This window comes from Mollisia scopiformis, assembly GCF_001500285.1.
Source record: "Mollisia scopiformis unplaced genomic scaffold LY89scaffold_25, whole genome shotgun sequence".
Taxonomy (NCBI): domain Eukaryota; kingdom Fungi; phylum Ascomycota; class Leotiomycetes; order Helotiales; family Mollisiaceae; genus Mollisia; species Mollisia scopiformis.
Genome location: NW_017263605.1, coordinates 872,332 through 894,875, shown reverse-complemented (window position 1 = coordinate 894,875; position 22,544 = coordinate 872,332). Strand labels below are relative to the sequence as shown.

Below are 22,544 nucleotides of genomic sequence, written 5' to 3'. Positions count from 1 at the left end.
AATGCAGATGGTGGAAACATAAAAATCGTCAATTTTTGGTTAGCTGTTTGGTTTCTCTGGGGGCTACAATGTTTCCTGGTGTCTGAATTCCTTATTGCCAATCTGAGACTCAGGCGCCTCAGGGGAATAGATTCGAACAATAATGGCCAGACATCGACGGAACACATCCACTTCTCGCAGCAGGCGCCGGGCGGAGGGCTAGGGACCTATCAGGCTCCGAACCAAAACCCGCAGAGGAATATCTGGTGGGGTACAACACCCGCTCGATTGTTTTATCGCCTATTGAAGTGTTATCTTCTGAATGGGGTCTTGTACTGGTCTTTTGATATACTGGTTCGATGGTATGATATGCATACCCAGGTGCAATATTTTATCGTACCGTTCTTCCTCATATATATGGCCGTCAGGGAGGATCAATTGGGTACTTTGAGACTAGGGACTTTATACGATAGACAGACATGCTTCTGAATACTCGTAACATCCAGAACCTTCCTTATCTTAAGAGTCTTGAATCTAGTTCCGCTTTCAGCGAGCTTGTTGTTAGCCAATTACCCAATGACCTGCCAAAACTTGACGGTCCCGTGCTGTCACTGAATGAGTGGGTAACTTTTCAAAGCTCATTTGAGGCTGAATCCGTAATTTTAGCATTGGTCTACAATCACCAACTATTGGCAACGATTCGCCGACCTTCCCGCATCTAGAAACTAATGGGTAAAATGCCGTAGGTACCCGCTGAAAGACGCTGGAGTCAACGTTCATGATATCTTTTGAACGGAGATGGTGAAATGGTGACGGATGGCACGGGTCCTTGACCGTTAGACCATACCATTTTGGGTCAAGTGAACCAGTGCCAAGGCAACAAGTCTAGGAAGAAACTGTTGTTGAAATAAATTAGGAAAGCTCCGCTGCGCGACGGACATCAGTCCCCAGATTTTCAAAACACCTGTATGCGAACATCCAGCGATTACATATTTGTTTTTCGCACAAAGCATGACGGTATAGAAGATGTCAACATGCAGTGGTTTCTTCATTGAGTTCGTCATCATGGGTAATTCCCAAGTGATCAACTATTTATTGTTGACTTCCTCCGCGACGTTTCTCTTGCTACTGTATGCGGTTTGTCCTTTGATATTTTGATACACGGCAAACACGAGAACGCGACAAACGCTCCATACAGCCATGCGTTGCAATATCTGTGCCAGAGCTCTAACAGCTCTGCCAATCTTTGCCTTCCTAGGTTCCAGTCGTGCCATATCCATATCCTCGATCCGTGCAAATTCAACGACAAGCGATGTAGCTGCGGCGATCGAGCATTGGAATCATTATCACATCCCATTGCCAAACTACTTCGATGACAAAGGAAACAATTTTGAGGAGTCTGGCACTCTCAAGTGGTACAACAGCTGGATGTACAATACGGCCAAACAATTTCCAGACGATTACAAGAGTTTGGGAGAATCGCGATTCTTTGCAGTCAAAATCTTGAATACTACCGAGCTGTTTGACTGTGCAATTGTCCATAATGGATGTGATGAGAAACCCGCACTTGAACATATCGTGGAATATTTTAGTTCAAATGAAACAGCGACTCTTAAGGAGATCATGGAGAACAGCCGAAGGGTAAATTTTGTGTTCGAACGGATGGAGAAGCTTGTCACAGCGTCAGCTACGTATCAGTATCTACCCTCATCTTCCCATCATACAACGCTAACAACTATCAGAAAAGCTTGGAGGTACTGTAGCGAAAAATCAACTCTCTATCGAAATTTCTAAGTTGGTGAAATCTTACACACCTCAGCTCAGCAGTGAGGCCGCGGTAGCCTGCAAAGTTTTCAAAGCCATGATTAACATTGGATTTGATGCTGTCAGAACAGAAATATCGAGTCTAGCCAGCAGTATTTCAGCGATACCCGGAGTAAGTGGGCCAATTGGCGCCATTGCAAGTTTTATCGAGTTTAAAATTGATGTCGCTCAAAGGATGTTGGATCTTGGGATTGACCTTGAAAAGCTAAAAGGCTCAAAAGTCAACAGCACAATTGACTTTGGAGACTCCTTCGAGCTGCGATTGGCAAATGGCTATGCGCATGGTGTCTGCGATGACAAGGACGAAACACCTGTACGCAAAGACCAGATGCAAGCTCACATCGGTAGATTGTTTCCCGCACTGAAACTTATGTCCGAAGTTACGCTGCAAGTAACTTATGTTCAAAGTTAAAACTGAAATAGGTTACTAAGGTATAATGTTAAGTGTGATTCTATATGGTTCTTTATAGACAATAGCACTTGTGCCATCGCCTTGACAGATAGGAACATGACCGCAAATGGAGGTGATACGCCCAGCAATGTCCTTACACATCTTAATTGCCAAAGGAATAACGAAATACATTGCAACTCCCATGTCGGCACCTATTTCTGTCTCCATGAACTCTCAGTTGCATTGAGTGCGCTCTTGGAGTAAGTCTGCTACTTTGAGTAGAATGTCTCGACGAGTGGTTGGCTTGGTCTGGGACCAGCTTGGGAAAGCTGCCTGGGCAGAGGAAATGGCACGTAGCGCGTCCTCAGTCGTGGCAGAAACTGCCTTCCAGCAAGTCCGGTCTGTCTTTGGGGACGTCACCTCGAATGTTGAGGAAGTAATTTCTTCTTTGCCGTTGATCCACATTGGGACAATCAATGTCCCATCTTGGTTCTTTGGATTCATATTGTTGCTCATTATAATTCTGGTGTGGATTGCAATGGAAGTAGTTGAAGCGTGTTGGGTGTTTGAGTAAGGTGGCCGCAATGTCTTTAACAGCGAGGAGAACAACTACTTAGCCGAGAATTAAACCAACCTACATAAAGCGATCGATCATATCGGGCAGTGCGAGGCCTAAAAGCACTGACCAAAAATCCATCCCGGAAGGGCTCGACAAGCTACGTGCCGCAGCCATACTGGTACCTGGGACTCGATGCAGTCGACTGCAGCAAACTCTTTCGGGGTGTAGCTCTCCACGCATGCTTTGCCATGGGTCGAGTTGGTGGTCGGCTACTTCGATGCAGTCATACCAACTTATTTTCGACCGGGGATCAACGAAGGCCAATCATATTTCCTGCTCTGATATAGCTGGCAGCAATTCAGCGGCCACCACGCCAAGACCATAGACGTTCACTGGCGATAACAACACGTCAAATAATTCAAATACGATCCATATTTCCATAGTCTAGGTTAGAATTTTCACTGAAAGTCAACAAGTTGTCCCAATGGGAGTGCAGTGCTCCTGACATTAATATTCATGATGCTCAGGAGTCATATGGAATTTGAATGTTGGCAGATCTAAAGGCTATGCTACTCTGACCCCGCCTTGATCCATGGACTTGTCATCATAGGACTGGAATTCAGGCCTAAGCTTGACTGCCACCACCATTGGCTCCATAATCTCTGTGGCAAGAGCGATGCTATCCTTTGCGGAAGGATGGTCTGCTTGTCGAACTACACTCGCCGTTACCTGCAGCTGCAACAGCTTGGTCAATCAGAGCTGCAAAGGAGTTCTGAACTGGTCTACCAATACCAGCATATCCCCCACGTTCACGACCTCTACCTCCTCGACCGCCTCCTCGTCCACCACGTCCGCGCTTGGAGAAACCCTCTTCCTTCCAGATGTACTGATCGAGTTCCATCCGCTCGTCCTTCTTAGCCTTTATCGCAGCTACATCTTCCTTCTGTTTGTTGTAGGCCTGCAAGACCATTCCCTCCTAACGTATCGCCTTGCCCCAAGCTGGTATCTCTACATATACATGTGGCTGGCCCTCAACCCCTCTAAGTCGAGTTCTGTTCTCTAGACGGAGTTGTTGAAGGTTCGAGAGCCCATGGACAACACCTGCAATGATTTTGTCAATTCTATCTTCGTCTGTGAGCCCGCTCTGCTTCTCGAGGTCGTCATTCCACAGTTCATCATCTTCACCCAGAAAAATGGTAAGTTGTTGCAAGTCGATGCAAACGTTTCTCAGGATCGTGGTATGGATCGGCAAGATCTGTCCAAGACCATTGGGACGCTCGAACTTGTATCGCTCATTCTCTTCAGCGGTCTTGAAGAAACCCTCGATCACGATCTTGCGGATCTTGGATGCGTTCTCGCGACCAATGATGTTGAAGAACTTGGCTAGGGGATCTCTAGCAACGAAGAGAGGTTGATACTTGTCCTTGTCGAACATCTTCTCAATCGCAGTTTGGATCTGGCGTTGAGAAACAGGTCGACCATCGGGAAAAGGAAGGCCAGGCACAAGAGCTCGATTCTTGCTAAAGACATCGTGGACGTGGACGCCTTGATGATGGGTGAAGGGGGAGTTGCCTCGAGTGTTGAAGACGAATGTATTTTCGCTATACAGGATCTCCGATGCCTCCAAGAGATTTGTTTGTTGGTTCGGAGGAGCTCGACACCATACAAGCCGGTGGACATGACTCGAGTGCAATTGAGGACTTCCGGTCGACCTCCATGGTTGCGAATCTCGCGGTAGATGGTCGTACCCTCCTCATCTTTAATGTCAGGCAGCTTCCAAACACCGGTTTCATGCGCCGACTCCAAGATCCCATCTTCCATCAAGCGGACTTCCTCCTCAGTTGGCTTCGTAATCCACTCCTTGGTGAAGCTCTCTGGGGAACCATCGTAATGCGGAAGACCCCACTCATCATAGTAGCTCTGTCGATGGCTCTCCCATTGGTAGGAGTATATGTTGATAGTTGTATTGCGATAGCAAATCTTTGGCTTGTATCGAATGGGTCCTGGGACAATGCCAACTGGTCTTAGGAACAGCTCCCGGTAGATCTTCTGACGAATCTCTGAATTTCTAGTTAGTACAGATTGATCATCAAGAGATAGAGATGGGTTTACCAATAGGGAGGAGAGTCAAAAGGAGACAACCCTTGAGTTGCATATTGTCATTCGGAGGGTCGTTACTGATCGATAGATCGCTCAAGTTGACCATTGTCTGCTTCTCGTCATCTCAAACCCAGTTTCCCGCTGCTCGCTTTTCGCGACGAAGCATAGCCTTCTTCTCGTCTTGACCAAACTTAGACATGTCGACCAACTTGTGTAATATCAGTCGTAAGTATGTAAGAAGAGACTTTGAGTCTGTCGTCAAGATGTTGCGAGAGGACGAGTTGCGCCTCAAGTATTCCAATCGATGAAGGTTGCCGAAATCGAAGGCGAGTAGAGCGATACCACAAGATATGTGACCGCTTCTACACTAATTATCAAAGAGGTAAAGGTTGAGGTTGTTGAAAGAGGAATTTGCTGACGTTGAAGTTGTCGTGGAAGTTCAGGAGTCAAGTTGCGAAGTGGAGGGAATTTATAACCTATCGACCCGAGCTCAACAGCGTCAACAGAACTAGCGTGCTATGTTAGTGTACATATCCCCATTCGGCATTCGAGCTATACTGTGATGGATCGACAAAGCCGCTAGTGTTAACGTCATGGAATTTGAATAAGCACTGCAGTTTTCCTTTTACAATGAGTGCCGGCCGTCTTTACGTCGAAAGATCACACTGTTTAGTATAACAGAGTAGGCAGACACTTGACACCTCGTACCGTCTAACCTCATGACCTGTGCAGATAAAAGGAAAGCGATTTAGTCTCATGGCCTCTCGAAATTGTTCGGTGATGAACAACATTTCCAACCTAGCAGTGGCTTTTGTCTCATGCCAGGATATTGATTCCTCTATTCACGGACTCCAGCATCGAACAGATGCTGAAAGCAAGGACGTCGGACACCCAGAGCAGTGCGGGACCCAGCGAATGAGTGTCAGAGAGTTTGGGATCTCGTGCAACAGCCTCGCGTTTCTTTTTTATCTCGAGTCCATGTAAGAGATCTGCTAGCTAGGGCAGTTTGAGCACACGTTTATCTTCTACCCCTGGTCAAAATTCGGAATTGATTAAGGCATTCTTTCAGCTATAATTCGAAGTTCTCCAAAAACTCAGGTAGCTAGTCTCCCAGTGCAGCTTCAAGATTCTCTCCTCTCAATCCCATAGGCCCTATATCACTCGTCCGAAAGAAGCACCCTTCATTATGACCTTGTTGACCACGAACATTAATATCAGACCAGCTTGCCAGGCACTGCCAGCAAAACTCGTGACGACATTGGGTACCTATTTCTTGTCAACATCAGGCACAAGATCATGCTGTAAAAGCTCACAAGTCATATGGAAGCAAGCCTCTCCTTTCTGAATATCTGTACGACAGTCGCCATTCGGGCATGGCTTCGTATTTGTCCTGATCCATTCTCGTGTCTGAGCATAACTCGGATCACCATGATCTCTCTGGGAATCGTATTCGGCGCACGTTAAACCTTCGTGCCACGGCATGGAATGCTGATAGCACATCTCAAAGTCGCACTCTTCACATGTTATCTGAGGATCGAAAGGAGAGTGGTCATACAATTGTCCATTGGTACAGATGGGGTTGAGACACCAACGAAAATTCTCTTCTTTCGAAAGATAAGATTGGATGAGGAACTTCTCGTATCTGCAGATTTGTCAATGTGTGGTTCTCGAGAAGCTATCAACGGGAGTGTGTACTTAGCAGCTGTTTTAGAATCTGTAAGCTGAATGATCTCTTCGTACATAAGTTTCCGATTGCATTGCGGACAAGTGACATTTTCGCAGGCTGACGGCCCGCCAGAGACAAGGACATTGCGGATATACTCCGCTGTACAAACGCGACAGACTTCGAAATCATGATTGCATTTCTGATTTTCGCTGGTGGGGAATAGAAGGATGCCCAACACCCAAGGTCCTGGGAAATTCGAACACATCGATTTCCAGCTATGGGTACTGCCGTAGTCGATGTCAAAGAACCTTTTACTACATGTCATACACTCTTGGGGACTGGATTTGCGACGGAACAGTTTTGGAAAGAGAGGGATAGGCGATGAGACATGATCCACAGCCGCGAGGTAAACAGTGCCTGGGTTGAAATCGGGGATGCAGCCTGTCTCATCGGGATCTTTTGAGTCGAATCTGCTGTCGAAAGGACTGTACATGTGTCCTGATGCAACCAGGGCTCGAGTTAAATTGGATGCTTTTGTGAGTGCTTCTTCACTGGGCTGAGGTTCGAGAGCCTTTAGAGCTCGCCTGAAAGCTAATGCTTTGGTGTACCTACGACTTGTGTCAGCAACCTAAATTTGAATTGATGGAAATCAGAAATAAGGAATAGAAACATGTCAACTCACATCTTAACCGAATTGTCAGCATCCCGTCCCAAGATCCGTTCTAGACAGATGTACATATCTGCTTCGCATCGAATGCCAAGTGCCTCTTCACAGCCAGCCCTGGGGCATTTGAACCACTGCAATGTATCAAGTCTATTCCACCATTTGAATTCAACAGTCTCGAGAATGTGTTTCTCGAAGCACTTTTTACAGACTTTATCTTCGCAGCAGGTGAAATATCGGGACGGCACAACATACTCATGAAGCCATTTGAGTGATTGATGTCTAGGGTGGGTATCGAGTCTGACCTTGAACTTTGCCTTCGAACACACAGAGCAGATATCAAGCTTCAAGCGTTCGTAAAAGTTATTGAACGAAGCACCTTGAGGTAAGAGTTTTGCGAGACGCTGGATCTCATTTGAAGAGCATCTCTTGTCCAATTGGTCTTGAGGAAGTCCAGTAGGGACCCAGGTTAGCATGCTCCCATAATAATCCGACGCCTCTTCGTCCACGTCTTCCACTGAGGCTTGCTCCACGTGTCTCATCATCAGAAGCGAGCGGAGTGTTGCGGGGTGACAGACGTCGAATTTTTCTAGCTTCTGTTTCTGCTCTTCCAGCACTTCTCCGAGATGTTCAACTTCAAATTCTCTCATTTCCAACACCTCTTGTACCTCTTGGAGCGTTTCAATCATTTCAACGCGTTCGGCTTTCAATTTCTCGAGGTCTTCGAGCAGTATTTTAGTATCTTGACTTGCGTGCTGGACAGACGGCAGAAGAGCACTTTCCAATTCAGTCACTCGTGCCTGAAGATCCTTGTTGTGGTTGGTAAGTACTTTGTTCTTCTCAAGGCTTGCAAATAGCTCCTGGTCTTTCTCGTTAAAGCAAGCTGCTAGAGTCGAGAACTTTGCGTCTTTTGCCTTCATTTGCTTTCGCAAAAGCTGTATAGCAGACTCCTGAGAGCCTTCTTGGTCTGAACTGAGGATCAAGAACTTGTCTTCCTTAGTATTGGCGCCGTGCAGCTGGACATGCAGCTCTGGATCAAAATCTCCTTGCCGTTGCGCAGTCTCTGGAAGTTCTGAGACTGGGGGTCCTTCTTCAGGAATCATGTCTCTCAACTGTGGCAATTCATTCTGGTGTTCTCGATTTCGTGCATAGAGCTCCGAATGAAAATTCTCCTGTGACTTCTCAGCAGCGCTTGTTTGTTCCGCCAGTGTCTGTTTGAGTCGTTGAATGGTCCTCTCGTGTTCTTGGATCTGCCAATACGCGACAGACTTGGAAAGTGCCTGATGGTTGGCTTCCTCGGCGTTACTAACTTGCTCAGCAAGCATTTTTCGTAGACTTTGGATGGTTTCCATGCAATCTTGGCATTGTACAGACTGACAGGCAGCATGTTCCGTTTCGGTAGCGCTTGTTCCTTGGGATGATGCTTCTCTTGGCTCTTCATCGGCAGCTTCCGTATCTTGGATCCGCGCATTTGTTTCCTCGGCAATACCCCCCAGCCCGGGAAGAATCTGTTGAAACCTTCGACGGTCGTCTTCGAAGTCCCGAGTTTGTCGATACCGGGAGACATCGGATGCTTTCTCAAATGTCTTACTTTGTTCAGCAAGGGCTTGTCTCAAATATTGAATGGTCTGGGCCTGGGCTTGAACTTGTCGAAATAACTCGGTCTGCCTTAGGGTTTGGGCATTGCCTGCTCTAGTGGTGGATGGGTCTGCGTCGACAGTCTGTTGAAGACCGTGCTCCTCGTCTCCATAGTCTTGAGTCTGCCAAGAGAGAGCCGCTTCGCAACTCTCCTCGATACTACTTCCTGGCTCCGAAAGTCCTGGATCTAAGCGATGTATGATATCCTCGTAATCTCCATCATGAGGTTCTAGAACAGATGTAGAAGCGCGCGTTTCAGCGCCGTATTGAACCACTGACAAGGCCCAAGATACTTCTGGATCGTCGTCGGGAAGTATTAAATCTTCGTTTAGGAATGAATCGTCTCTCTGAGAAGATCCATTCATGAATTCTGCCCATATTGGTCTCGTAGGTTCCATAGCGAAAGAAATGATGCAGCGTCTACGTGGCAAGGCTCAGCCTGATCAAACAGCTCTGGGATTGGAATATCAGCGTATGGAGTCCGTTCTTATATAACATGCACCGACCCAAGGAACGAGGAATCGATCTTTTGAATGAGCAATTAAAGTTTGATGGAAGATGTTGTTACCTAGCCGTGTCTCAGTTCATGTTGTGAACAGCCATATGCATGGTGGCCCAAAAAGGGCTAGCGTGAAGGCACCACATGTAAAGTGAGGCTGCGATTTAAGACATCGTTCTATTTATAAAATATAAGATTTCTTATCTCCCAAGATTAAATGTTGCAAATCCCACTTCATGAATCCTCTCACAGACTAGTCTATTTATTCAGAGTGTAGCATGTCTGTCCTACAACAGCTTCTAATCCTCTTCAAACCCATTATCAAGTTCTCTCAAAAGATCAATCTTCAACCAGCACGCCATTTGCCTTTACATCAAGTTTCCCCACTACCATTCCCCTTCCCCCTTCCCCCAGCATCCCCCATAACTCCCCTCATAATCCTCCAAATCGTCCTCCTACTCTCCCACACCGGCCAAACAACACAAATAATCATACTGCACCAAACCCAGATAAAACTCACCACACACCACCCCACAAACGCATTCCGACTAAAAATCCACTCTCCCCCAAACAACAAGAACGGCACAAAAAGAATCGCAACCGCCAAAAACAAAAGATTGAAGCCAACCGCTAGCCGCGTCGCTTTCTTAACCTCCATAGGATCCATAGGTTCGACATGGGACGTTTCCAAGAAATCGACAATCTCATTGCCCGTTCGAACAATGGTGTCCGGAGCAGGATCTGAGGCTGGTTCTTCCTTTCCGATTTTCTCTGGATCGGAATTTTCGTTTGGAGGAGTGGTGGTTTGGGGACTCGTCCCTTTAGTGGGGGAGATGCCGTTGATTTTGTTGGCGCGGGCGATGTGGTTTTCGTCTACGCTTTGGAATTTCTTGGGGAAGAGGAGGGAGAGGAGGACTGCCATTAGGAAACCCATTCCCCAGCCTATCTCCATTAGCACATCTCTCATCACAGGGTTTGACGGTCCCAGCTTGAGTAGATAGCCCAGAAGACAGTAGAGAAGAGCAAGTACTTACTAGTAACATTCCCCGCCACGGCATTCGTAGCATCCCCCGTATTCGCCACATCAATCTCCCCACTCCTAAGATGCGTAACCACAAACCAAGCCACAAGCCCGGACCCGAACCCAATCCACGGACTCGCTAGTACAGCTACGGTGCTCATCCTCTTCCAAAGAAGTATCAAGCCCACCGGAATACTTGCTCCTCCCACAATGATGCCCAGCACCGTTAGTAACCAGGTAAGGTTGATGCTCGCTGCGTTCAAGATACAGCAGAATGCCGCTAGGACTACTGCGTAGAGGATGATGCCGTAGTGGGAGATTTTGACCAGTTCTGTTGAGGTGGCGCGGGGTTTGATATACGTTTTATAGACATCGAATGTTAGTAGACTGCTTACTGCAATGAGTTCCGCGGAGGTCGAGCTTGTGACCGCCATAAACAGTAGCAGAAGCATCAAACCCGCTCCTCCTTTCCCCAATAACGCAATAGCCGTCGCTGGGCTAGACAATCCTGCCCCATTTTGAGCTGCTGTCAGGGGATTCGGGTAAGTTGGGAAGGAGGGCGAGGATGTGAGAGCAGCGCAACCGAGACCCATAGCGGTAGCGAAGCCGAAGGGGATTCCATACCAAGCCATGCCGCCGAAGATATATGCTTTAACACTCGTTTCTGGGCGTGAAGCGATCGCTCGTTGCCAGTACGCTTGATCTAGCCACACGGTCGAAAAACCTGCTACGAAAAGATCGACAGCGAAGACGAGACCACCGTTCGATTTGAAGGTCAGGTAGGAGCCGTTGTGGTTATGGTCTATGGGCATCTTGATGCTAGCTTCGAGGAGGAGGTCGTAGAACTTTGACGGGGAACCGACTGCGGGATTGGTGCTGTAGATTGAGAAACCGAAGACAAAGATGGATACAAATAGGATAGCCGTGTGGGTATAATCTGCGATGAAAGTGCTGCGAAGACCGCCCGCAATGACATATGCTGCTACGACCAAGGGAATCAGGAAACAGGCTGCGTAGACGTTGACTCCGGATAACGCGGCGACGACTTGACTTCCTCCTAGGACGAGACATGCACCGACTAGCATGTTTGTCGCGAAGCCATAGAATAGGTACGTAAGATGAGCGACTGTCCCATGACGACTAAGGACAATCTCGGGGAACGTGTGAGCACCAGGACAGTTGGCTTTTATTTTGATGGCGATGAGAGCAAAGAGGAGGATTTGCCATGTCCCCATTGCACCGTACCACATAGGACCAGAGATACCATAAGTGTATGCGAAAGTGGACGACGTGAGCAGGGTAGCAGACCAAGTCCATGATGAAACAATTCCCGCTGCTATGAGGCCGGGCTTGACGCTGCGGGAAGCGGTGTTGAATTCTTCTGCCTGGTGGGTGCTGTAGCTTGTGTAGCGATTTTGGAGGTAGGTTATTGCTAGCCTATAATCTGTTAATAATTCTACGGGTGTGAATTAGAAAGGGATCTTACATGAGCAGAGCGAAGAACGCTCCAATTCCCACAACGATGCCATATCCTACCCCGCTGTCAAGTACTTGAATCCCGTCTGATGTGGCCATCTTGAATCACCTTGCGCTGAAGGATGTGGCAATACGAAACAGCGAGAAAGCAAGAAACTGGGGAAGCATGATATATGCATCATCTTTATTCAAGATAGGCAAGTACCTAGATAACACAAACCTCTTACTCACCACCCATGTAGAAGACTTACCAGGTATGTTATGTGGTACTTATCATCATTCAGAAATCTGACATTATTCCCTGATCGGCGTCATGACGTGAACTGATAAGGACGCAGTGACATCTCGACTTCATGCAGATCACGGGCAACTTCACGCATGTTAAGCACCGTATAGGTGGATTTGATGTTGGAATGGCACGGACTTATGATAATTGATGATAGGGGTTCGAAATAGAGCCGTTGGAAAAGGAAGTTAACTGCCGTTGCAGAGGACGGGGTGAAGAAGGAGAAGAGTGGGATGAGATCGGCCAACTGAGGTTGCACGTGATGGCGCGTTTTTGGACGAACCTTCAAGAACCTAACTCAAATGTTGATGAAAAGGACAGACATCATCCCAAACGGAAAGTCTCGTAACTACAGACCATCTGCTGATACCAAGCCTCCCCATATCTCTCGACAAGATCACTAAACTTCGCATGTTGATTCCCATACTTAGCACCCTTCCTCAACACCGGCTCTCCATCCCCGTCGTACAAAACACATTCCATCGGTAACCAACTCCCTCCAACTCGTTCCATCTTCCCATCTACCTCCGCAATCAGGAGTATGAAGAGCATCCGATCGATACTCGGATCCCTGTTGTCGACTGTGAGAAGACCAATGCATGTATCGGCCTGGAAACGGCTGTCATGGGCATCGAATTTCCAAGAAAGATAGCATCCATCACGCATTGCGATTTGAGCATGGCAGGACAATCTTTTTCTTTTCGTGATTTGAACTGGAAACGCCCAGGCAGAGATGTGGATGTATTGGCTGATGTTAGTAAGACTGTTGACTTGGGTGTATGTTTCGTGGAAGGTATGCCAATCTAAGATATGTCCGTCGAGGAGCTCAATGCTGACAGTGGCCTTGGGAGATTGCTCCAGTCCATGGAAGGCTCCCATGTAGCTGAAGAAGAGATCTCCATCCCAGCCAACCCAGGACCAGCTCGGCAGTGAAGAAACTCTTTCAGCATCGCCATACAGCCAGCACATCGAGGAAAAGAGCTCGGTAACGTGGTAATCCTTTGGGCCCGGTTCAGCTTCGCCATCTGGCTTTGGCAGGATTGGCGAGCCCCAAAGACTGCGAACACGATGAGGACCAGTCTCAAAAGCTTTCGATATTCCCAAGAACCCATTGAGCTTATCCGAAGTATACGTCAATGATCTGACGGAGAAATCGATAATACGATCGAAGATATTAAGTGCCTCGTGACCTACACCGCCAGGGAAAACAACAATCTTCCCATCCAGGGTATTGAAGTATTTCGCATCCAGAGTCTGACCATCTTCAGTGTGCATCTTGGTCAATGGGACATCGAGAGATTCGTAACTATACATTCCACGACACTCATAGTACACCTGTTCATCGGTGAATGTCAGACGCCTCCTCGATAGATAAGCTTCCTGGAATGTCCAGCCTCGAGTCGACCAACGGGACTCTTTCAAGACCTCTCTTGCGACCGAGCCAGGACTGACAAGTTGAAGCTGTCCGATATTGGCAACGGGCTGAGGGCGGCGAGTGCGGCTTACTCCAGGGAGACCATAGGTAGGCCCAACTCCCGCAGCTGCTACGATGGTCATTTCTGAATCTTCATAGATGGTGTCCATTTGCTGGATCTGAGACATTGCCTGCTCCTTATTTTGTTGATTGATGCAGTAACGGTCAATCCACAAATATCTGTACCCGAGTTTGAGGGTAACTGTTATCGAATCCTCGATGGTTGGAGGCAAGTTATAGCCTAGCTGTTCGGTGTATAGCGGTGGGCGCTCATCCGCACCCCACATGTAGCTGAGAGTGATATACGGGAGAGATTTCGCAGGAACAAGCTTGCGAGTTTCGCAGTCAAGAAACTTCAGATAGTTCACCGTTTTCCGAATTCCAGAACAGCATCTTTGCGTATGCATGCTTCTACATACTGACAACCAGCTTTTGAGCAGATCATAATCGACTACAGAAGGATTCAAGAGTCGAACAGACTCCGTACCAACATTTCGTGGGATGAGGACTTTGCCTGAATGATCAGTACGGCCATAATCATCCATCTGGAGCAAAATCCTAGGCGAGATATCTGCAAGCAAAGGATAGTAGTACCGTATCCATGATGAATTTTCAGATTCAAATGATTGCAACCTGTACTTGTCGGACGGTTTGGCTCGGTTCTCTGCTGGGATCATATCTGCCAAGGCTTTACACAAGACACACGCATCAACACTCCAATTCTCTACCGGTCCCAGACATTCAATCACGTCTTGGCATTCTCCATCATAACTTGGAGGTTTCCTTTGGCCAAAGAAGACGTCGTTGAAATCGATTGCTTTGCATCGGCTACATAAATCTTCAGCCGCAGCACTTGCAACCACTAAGGATTGAGCCGAAACGTCACCAGAAGTCGAGATTCTGTCGTCGCCTAAGCTCAATTTGCTGAAATCCATTGCTGTATGGTGATTGACACAAAGGATAAGGAAAACAAATTGACAGCAAAAGAGAAGCAGTTCCAGTAGCCGCTTGACTCGAACCCTGGTTCTGCTGCAGCTGCGAGGCGTGGTTTCATGCGGCCCCCAGAGCTGGGCATGGATTCGCTTGCCTAACCATGAAGGATGACACATATAAGCTGGTCTGGTTTGATGTAGAAGTGGACAGGGCAACTGCTGAGCGAGAAAACGCATTTAATTCGTCCTATATTCTTCGATAAGCCTCTGAAGAACCGCTGTGGCTTGTTGTGCATCGACTCTACCATCAGCGTCCTTCCTCATCATTTGGCCAACCAAAAAATTGATCTTCCCAATCTTGCCTGCCAAGATCTGGTTGACGATATCGATATCAAGTACACTCTTTGCCAATTCATCGTACTCTTGATCAGATAGTGGCTGAAACCACAATCCAAGTCTGTCAATGATCTCTTGGGGAGTCTCGTCAACTTTGCGGAGAGCGCTCTCAAACACTTCGTTGAGGACTTTCTTAGCCGTCCTCCCAGTAATCTTGCTCTTGCCCAGAAGATCTAATAGGTGAGCCAACTTGCCTGTTGTGATCAAGCATCTTCCTGCCTCTGTAAAATTCAGAGGATTTTCCTCACTTGCATCAAGATGAGATAGACCGCCCATTTCATGCAATACCCAGTTTCCACACAACCTGCCTACTTTGCTCATATCCTCATCGGGATTGTTCCGAAGATATGACTCAACGGTGTTGTAGAAGTACTCAGCGCGGCCTCCATCATTGAGAGAAATCAATGACATAGCATCCTTGGCTGTGAGGCCATATTGCTCGACCAAAGTCTCGATCTCCTGGTCTGGAAGGACGCCCATAGTTTCCTTCAGATGGTCGATGAGATCATCTCCAATAACAACTGGGGCTAGATCTGGGTCTGGCATGTACCTGTAATCAACTTCTCCTTCTTTACCTCGCAACCTTTTCGTTTCAGTGCTTCCAATAGTCCATCCTCGTGTCTCGCCTTCGATAACCTCTCCGGCTTCAAGTGCATCGATTTGACGGTCGCGCTCTGCGATGATGGCATCTTCGACAGCTTTGAAACTGCTCAGATTCTTGATCTCGGTACGCTGACCGAGGCCGTGTACACCACCATATTCGTGACCTCCAACAGCATCACGCCTTCGCACTGAGACATTGACGTCAGCTCGTAGCCCTCCTGATTGCATACCCAAGACACAAGCATCGACAGCTCCAAGAATGGTTTGCACTTTCCGGACCAATGCAGCAGCGGTGCTAGGATGGTGTATTTCTGGGAGTGTGATAATCTCGATCAATGGCAGGCCGACCCTATTGAAGTCCAGCAGGTGAACATCTCCAGGTTGAGACATTGTCTTAGCTGTGTCCTGTTCCATCTGTATTTGCTTGATGCCAATCTGTATCTTTTCGCCATCTTCCCTAGCAAGCCCATCCTGGGCGTACAAAGTAACGTAGCCATCCTTCGCAAACGGTTCGTAGTACTGTGTAATCTGGTATCCCGTAGGTTGATCCCAGTGGAAGTAATGTTTGCGATCGAAGCGACTTGTCTTATTGATGTGACAATTCAACGCCAAAGCAGCTCTCACTGCGGGTATCAATGTCTCTTTCTGAAATGTCGGTTGGGAGCCGGGTATGGCAACATCGAAGAGTGCGACATGAGTATTGGGGGCATCGTTGATTGTCGATGTGGCAGGGGAGAATAGTTTGCGTTCTGTGTTCAATTGGGCGTGTATTTCGATTCCGACCGTCAATTCCCAATTGTCCAATCTCTGGTTATCTCTCTTCGGTTTCTTTCCAATCTCATCCGCTTTCCGCTGCTTTGCCTCGTCCTTCAACTGTTTTCGAAACGGAATCGTAATGTCTGGGGCGTTGGCAGAGCTTGTGTTCTCGATTTGAGTTGTGTGATATCTCTGGGAATACAAAGATGGTGCAGTCTGCGGAGCATGTCTCATATGTCGAAGACATCCCCTGACTAGAAGTTGGCCTCCAAACAGGTATCTTTGAAGAACGGCTGGGGCGAATCGCGCCATTGGAGCTCGAAGCCCTATGGAGCAAGATTGTTGGTCGTCTGTGGCACGAGTAGCTCCAGTCGTTGGAGAGCTATATACGTCAAGAAACAGGATTAGGAGGCTGGCAGATGGGTTGAATGTCGGGCGTCTGCAGAGAATCTCGATCACTTCGCAGACCTTTCACCCGATTCGAGAAGCACTGCAGATGTTGCAAAATGGGTTGGCTCAAGTGCTGTGTCGCATGAAGCTGTCTGGTCATACACACATGCAATCTATCTGCTGGAGAAATCTTGGTGGCGAGCAGATAGTGGGTGCATGTGTCTGTCGTGTATTGGTCCTCGACTCCGCGCAACGGCGACGTGCTTGTGTAGTGACCGAGTAGAAGAGTGGCACGTCGCCCGGAATCAGAGGATGGATTGCGAAAGCATATGCATTGGGATCTGATGATGGGGGCGTGGGCGTGAAGGCGAGCTGCTGCACGTTAGTGGGCGTATCTATGTATGTATGTGGTGCTCCTCCCTTTTCTCTGATGTTCGAATGTCGTTGTTATTTGTTGTTGTTGGGTTGGATATTTTCGAGTCCAAAATATCTTTGAGCTCTGTTCCGCCTCGGCTGTTGGTTCCTGGTGTTGGTGGTGGCCTGGCTTCCCTTCTCTCAGCCTGGGGAAGAAGGAGCCGCGGACGGTGCTGTGCTGCCTGACGGCCTGAACTAGCGGCCTGAACTGCCTTTTTATAGCGCTCGGGCGGGATTCGTTCACCCGCTAGTCGTCCCTCATTCCACCCCTCCAGCAGCCCTGACGAACTCGAAACAGGCCTGGAACTCCAACCCGCATCTGAGGCCTTCTTTCTCGTATCCCGCCGCCGTCATATCTGACCAGTTCAACAGTGCTATAGTTATATCTCCCTATATCTCCCCATATACTCGAAACTCAAACCTCCTGTTTACCCCACGATCATGCTCTTCGTCGTCTTCATCCCCTTCTCATCCTCTGCATCAACCAGCAGCAAACAATTATGGTCCTCGCGCATACTTAGTCTGCATTCTCAACACCACACACCGCCATAAGTGCCCAACTCGATCCAGGTATGCCCTGCCAGATATCCTGCAGATCCCATTGCGCTTTTATATCCTTTGCTTTTTCCATTATAGGTCTGGCCTGACGATAACCAGTTCCTCCTTTGCCCATCATGACCACCAAATACAGCAATCCAACAGTCGAGTCAATGCTGGGAGATTCGGACGACGAGGAAAGAGAGGAAAGGGAGGAAGTAAGGGGTACCGAGGAGGGGTCGAACAACGAGAGTTCACATCGCCACTCGAAGTCGTCGCATGAATCAGTCATGATCGTGAATAGTAGGAAAGAGAGACGAAGGAGGAAACATCGAAGCAATGAAGGCAGCAAATATTCCAAGACGAAACCAAAGTCCGACAATAGGAGGAATGGTGGGACATCTGCAAGGGATAATACCTCAGAAGGTCCTCGTTATCGACACCGCCGTTCATTGTCCCATCGAAGCACAAGCTCAACATCTTCCTCGGACGACGACGAGCCAATCCCAGATCATAGAGCAGTGCTGGCTGCTGCTAGAGCACGGTTGACCTCGCCGTCCATGATGTCAACTTTTACAACACAGACTACAGCTACCAATACTTCCAGTAGCTCAAGTGGTAGTAATTCTACCGTCACGCAGATGTCCGTATCCAAACGATCAAGTCTTGGCAAAAGACCGGCTGGAGAAGCACCACTATCACCTGCAGTACCGGATCCTCCAGATGTATTTACGTTCATGGGTGAAGGACGAAATGAGAGTCCCACAGACGATGAATCACACCATGAGCAGGAGAAGGAGGAGGAGCACAATCAACAAGGGGTGGTGGAAGAGCGTCCCGATTCTGATGAGGATAAAGAAGAGGAAGAGGAGAGTGACGATGAACCTCACCCATGGACTCAAAAGCAAATTGAAGCTCCACCAGCCGAAGATCTATCAAACATGCCATCTGAACATCCGGGCAGCGCATCATCGTCTGCATCAAGCAGCTTTCATGGAGACGACTTTTCCGATCCACCTGCGGATAACGATACTGATCGTAGTACAAGTCCAGAAAGGAGTGTCAAAGGACACGATGTCAACGAGCCAAGACCATTAGAGACGATACCAGAGATTCCTGAAGTTCCAGGAGCTCCAGCTTCTCCTCCGCTAACACCATCCTCAGCGGACCGAGCCTCCGCTAGAATGGCATCACAGATGGCAGCTGCTCAACAACGACAAAGTCAATATGGATCCATGAATCAATTTGGAACACCAAATATGCCCCGTGGCAATGCTCAATTACCTGTGGTCCCTCCATCGGCACTGAGTGCTCGCTACCCACAACCAATGGCCCAGAGACCATTACCACGAGCAGAAAAACTGCCAGTGACTGGTTACGAACTTCTTGCTTCACAACTGTCGACCAGAGCTGATATCGAGGATGGAACACGTATCAAGCCTCTGTATCGAAAGTTCGAAGCGTTGAATCACAGATTACTGCTACATCTCCAGGATGAGCTTAGCGAGCTTGAAGAACAACTTCATCGATTGGATCATGCCGACACTCAGTCACGAAGAACTGACCGTCATATTGTTCCCGCATCGAGAAGAGCAGCAGCCATGGCTGGTGGCGAGCTCCAATGGCATAAGACTGATGTATTAGGGAGGATTGGATTTAAATTGGCTCAATACAGTATGGCATTGGCTCGTTACTTCTTCCTCAACACTGACATGTCACAGACCAAGCCCTCACTTCGTTCAACGAAACACAATCGCTTGCACCTCCTACAATAGACGATATCGACCAGTATCGGGAATATCTCGAGGTGGAACAACCCATTCATGAAGCAGAGACGCATTTCCTCGACCCAGAAGACGATCTGGTATCGCTTTCTTCTCAGCCACTGCATCACAGGTCTCCTTATCGCCGTCATCATTCCGAATCTCCTTCTTCAGAGGTTTCATCCTCAGACATTTCATCGCGACATTTAGCTTCTGCTTCTGCCCCATCCGCTGAGTCCAAACTACCTGAGCTACAGAACCCAACGAAAGATACCGTCCAATCTATCTTCCCAGCGCTCGCAGCAGCGATCGCAACCTCGATCTTGCTTCCAGTCCTTACATTCACTGTCATTCCTGGCTTTATTGGAAGATTGACTGTTACTCTACTCGTAGCTTTGTTTACAGTCGCTGCTTTGATCCAAGCCCAGATCTTAAGCAGAAAAGTCCTCCTGGGGCGTGAATCTGTGATGTGTTTCGGTATCTATGGCGGTGTAATGACTGTACTTGCTGGAATCATGGCTTGATTATACGTTATTGGTGTAGGATACTTAAATGTCCCTCCAGGCGTGGGACATTCTCGATGGGAATTGTGGGGTTCCAAGTAGGGACATTGGGAGTTTGTGTTGGATATCGGATGTTGGAGCAAATTTCTCGGTCTTGGATATATGATACCCTGTCTACGATACGTTCTTTTGTCTTCATTTAGCAAGCAAATCAGCAATGGAATATGTACTATCTTGTTTGAATCCTTTGAATGGTACTTGGAATTCTAGAGCGTTCTTTTGTTCTAGGCTCGTGAGAGCAAATGTTTGTGCAGTGCAGATGTATCTCATTCAAGTAACTCGTATCATCGTTGAATGATGTTTACATTACAGATACCTAAACCAAGAGCAGGTGCTCACTTCTGCAGGCGATTCATTCCACAGCCAGGAATGCACTTTCCACGTTTCAACAACGCGGCCTCGGCAATTTCTTCTCCCATCGACCTGTTGCATTTCTTACATCTCACCGATTCGATGTCATGGCAGCCAGTCCTCCACCATCGCCTCCACCGGTGACACTCCCGTCACTCCCTACTATTGCGACACTCAATGCCAAAATCCGACTTGGCATCAACACAATTCCACGTCCACCACCCGGCCTCGGCCTAGAGACTACAGAGAAGTTTAAAGCTTTAGAAAGGGTTCATGAAGCCTACCAGCGTTTGAAGCTTCATGGCTTCACAATCGAGCAACTTCAAGCAGCAGGATGCTTTGGGAACCCGAACGATAGACCAATGAACCTTCCTAGGGTCGTTCATCCATTTTACGAACTTCATCACTGGGACATGCCAAAGAACTTTCTCGAAGACATTGGCCATGGATTCCCAGGGAAATGGGATATCAACGATAATCAGATTGTCGCGGATGCTATGCTTCCAGTATTACATCTGGCAACCATGATCATGACTCGTGTGATGCCATGGCCTTGGTATGCAGAGATGCCAACCCTCAACACTTGCTGACAATGATAGGTTCGATTCTCTATATCTGGGTGACTACCTTCCGGTTGCAGCAGCCGATTGTCCTGATGGATGTCCAACAACAAGTCCAGTATACTCTGTTCATTCCTTCCATCTCCGGAAAAACCAGCGGGTCATCTCAGCAGAGGAGGCTGCTAAGATTCTCCAAACCCAACACATTCCAGCCTTTGTTAACGCGAATATCGGCATTCGTATCATATCTAGGGTTGCTTACATCGCAAACAGCACGAGCCAAACGCTTGCTTTTGGATGGTGGCAAGGTTTCGAGCTGCATAACCCTCCACCAGAAAACCCTAGGAAATGGGGATCGGGATTCTTGACTCTTTCTGCAGAGGCTTGTTTGCCGTTATTGCGGCAGGACCTTACCGTCTCAGAGCGCCTCGCACAACAATTCAACGTCGCTAAGACTATCTGTCATGAAACAATGGTACGAGATTTAAACGTTGTGGTAATTGGGTAAAGACTGAACACTTTCAGCACGCTTTTGGATCGTATATCAGGACAACCGTGGCGTCAATGCCACTTACTGGCGCGGAACCTGTACGAGCCATTTCCTTGCCGTAGTTCCTGTGCGTAGCTTACGAATACTTCAGTTTTTCGAGGATGAGGCTATTTCAGAACTGGGTAATTCTTGGGAGGCCAACGTAGGTCTAGATCTCGGGCCCGATGCACTGGTTCCGAGCTGACAAGCATATCAGACCTTCGGCGGGAAATTGACTCAGATCCACGATAAAATAGCCAGCCAATTTCACGAGCTAGCGTTAGGAAGCGTAGTAGGAGATTATCCTTCGTTTGCGAGTTTTGGAAATGGTCAATACGACTTGAGCGGAAAGCGGAAACGAAACCACCAAAATTTTAAATTGGGCGCAGGAGCAACAGCCGCTTATTGGCCACTTTCAGGTATTTATATCGAGAACTTACAGCAAGAATCTTTCTGGCAAGCCCACGTAACCAAGTACGGGCCTGATGCACTTCTCACACCTCGTGTTCTGGGGAAATGGTACGAAATGGACTACCCATCTCCGTACCCCAGGTACATACAAGCAGCAAGTTATCCAACGGTCTATAGAGCAGGAATGTCAGCGTCGCAGGTTACGGAGGAAGTAGCGCGGCAAGCTTCCTACTTCAAAGCGCAAGTCGACGCGGATCTGAAGAGGACACAACTAGTCTTCGACGAGCTATTCAGAAAGGCAAGACTATATACAAACATAACAGCACTTCAAGCAGCAGATTTCAAAGCCCAGATCGAATTCTACAATGAAGCTTGCACCATGGCGGCCCGGCCAGCACGATACAGCGTCGCAACCGACGCTTACGATCTTCTCAACGCACTGCGGTTATCTGATTTCTTAATCATCAGGATTAAGTCGTGCTTTACAATGGGTGAAGGGGTCCCGAGAATGGGAACCTCGATTAGTGCGCGGAGGGCCTTTTTGAATATGGCGCTGGCTGATGTCTTGCTTTTGGAGGGGGCGAATCCGGGGGATCAGGCGGTGGTGAAGTTGAGACAGGATATACAGCAGGCGATTGCGGATAATATTACGGAGTCTCAGCAGCCGCCGCCGGCTTCCTTGATTTAGAGAGCGCGAGAAAGAGGATTTGGAGGGGTATTGCATTGAGGTATGGGAAGATAATAGATAGAATTGAGACAACG

The 22,544-nt window shown here is 48.0% G+C and overlaps 9 protein-coding genes across 9 annotated transcripts; 3 read left to right on the top strand and 6 right to left on the bottom strand.

Annotated features, from left to right (window-relative positions):
- Positions 1 to 1,179: 1,179 nt before the first annotated feature.
- LY89DRAFT_739920 (uncharacterized protein) lies at positions 1,180 to 2,215 on the top strand (the record flags this gene model as incomplete). The annotated part of the gene is made up of 3 exons (XM_018220528.1): positions 1,180 to 1,620; positions 1,722 to 1,733; positions 1,799 to 2,215. The coding sequence occupies 3 exons, from the start codon at positions 1,180 to 1,182 to the stop codon at positions 2,213 to 2,215; spliced, it is 870 nt and encodes a 289-aa protein (XP_018065296.1).
- A 213-nt stretch (positions 2,216 to 2,428) lies between these two features.
- Positions 2,429 to 2,698, bottom strand: LY89DRAFT_595576 (uncharacterized protein; the record flags this gene model as incomplete). The annotated part of the gene is made up of 1 exon (XM_018209868.1): positions 2,429 to 2,698. One exon carries the CDS (start codon positions 2,696 to 2,698, stop codon positions 2,429 to 2,431), a length of 270 nt encoding a protein of 89 aa, XP_018065295.1.
- A 734-nt stretch (positions 2,699 to 3,432) lies between these two features.
- Positions 3,433 to 4,940, bottom strand: LY89DRAFT_759926 (uncharacterized protein; the record flags this gene model as incomplete). The annotated part of the gene is made up of 4 exons (XM_018221486.1): positions 4,866 to 4,940; positions 4,420 to 4,813; positions 3,772 to 4,354; positions 3,433 to 3,711 (listed from the first exon to the last, which is right to left on the bottom strand). The coding sequence occupies exons 1-4, from the start codon at positions 4,906 to 4,908 to the stop codon at positions 3,433 to 3,435; spliced, it is 1,299 nt and encodes a 432-aa protein (XP_018065294.1). The 5' UTR covers positions 4,909 to 4,940.
- A 942-nt stretch (positions 4,941 to 5,882) lies between these two features.
- On the bottom strand, positions 5,883 to 9,370 carry LY89DRAFT_626540 (uncharacterized protein). Its single transcript, XM_018211111.1, has 4 exons — positions 7,202 to 9,370; positions 6,549 to 7,127; positions 6,167 to 6,495; positions 5,883 to 6,119 (listed from the first exon to the last, which is right to left on the bottom strand). The coding sequence occupies exons 1-4, from the start codon at positions 9,217 to 9,219 to the stop codon at positions 5,956 to 5,958; spliced, it is 3,090 nt and encodes a 1,029-aa protein (XP_018065293.1). The 5' UTR covers positions 9,220 to 9,370; the 3' UTR covers positions 5,883 to 5,955.
- A 323-nt stretch (positions 9,371 to 9,693) lies between these two features.
- On the bottom strand, positions 9,694 to 12,301 carry LY89DRAFT_723451 (Na+/solute symporter; the record flags this gene model as incomplete). The annotated part of the gene is made up of 3 exons (XM_018218820.1): positions 11,828 to 12,301; positions 10,355 to 11,778; positions 9,694 to 10,262 (listed from the first exon to the last, which is right to left on the bottom strand). The coding sequence occupies exons 1-3, from the start codon at positions 11,914 to 11,916 to the stop codon at positions 9,694 to 9,696; spliced, it is 2,082 nt and encodes a 693-aa protein (XP_018065292.1). The 5' UTR covers positions 11,917 to 12,301.
- Positions 12,302 to 13,414: 1,113 nt separating this feature from the next.
- Positions 13,415 to 14,122, bottom strand: LY89DRAFT_595974 (HET-domain-containing protein; the record flags this gene model as incomplete). Its single annotated transcript, XM_018209888.1, has 1 exon — positions 13,415 to 14,122. A coding segment is annotated over one exon (708 nt), but the record flags the coding sequence as incomplete, so codon positions are not given.
- Positions 14,123 to 14,746: 624 nt separating this feature from the next.
- LY89DRAFT_710591 (glutamyl-tRNA amidotransferase-like protein subunit B) lies at positions 14,747 to 16,576 on the bottom strand (the record flags this gene model as incomplete). The annotated part of the gene is made up of 1 exon (XM_018217839.1): positions 14,747 to 16,576. One exon carries the CDS (start codon positions 16,574 to 16,576, stop codon positions 14,747 to 14,749), a length of 1,830 nt encoding a protein of 609 aa, XP_018065290.1.
- A 1,166-nt stretch (positions 16,577 to 17,742) lies between these two features.
- LY89DRAFT_739914 (uncharacterized protein) lies at positions 17,743 to 19,892 on the top strand (the record flags this gene model as incomplete). Its single annotated transcript, XM_018220527.1, has 2 exons — positions 17,743 to 19,279; positions 19,327 to 19,892. The coding sequence occupies 2 exons, from the start codon at positions 17,743 to 17,745 to the stop codon at positions 19,890 to 19,892; spliced, it is 2,103 nt and encodes a 700-aa protein (XP_018065289.1).
- Positions 19,893 to 20,389: 497 nt separating this feature from the next.
- Positions 20,390 to 22,515, top strand: LY89DRAFT_787260 (uncharacterized protein; the record flags this gene model as incomplete). The annotated part of the gene is made up of 5 exons (XM_018223059.1): positions 20,390 to 20,838; positions 20,882 to 21,317; positions 21,368 to 21,430; positions 21,484 to 21,534; positions 21,589 to 22,515. The coding sequence occupies 5 exons, from the start codon at positions 20,390 to 20,392 to the stop codon at positions 22,468 to 22,470; spliced, it is 1,881 nt and encodes a 626-aa protein (XP_018065288.1). The 3' UTR covers positions 22,471 to 22,515.
- Between the last annotated feature and the right edge of the window lie 29 nt (positions 22,516 to 22,544).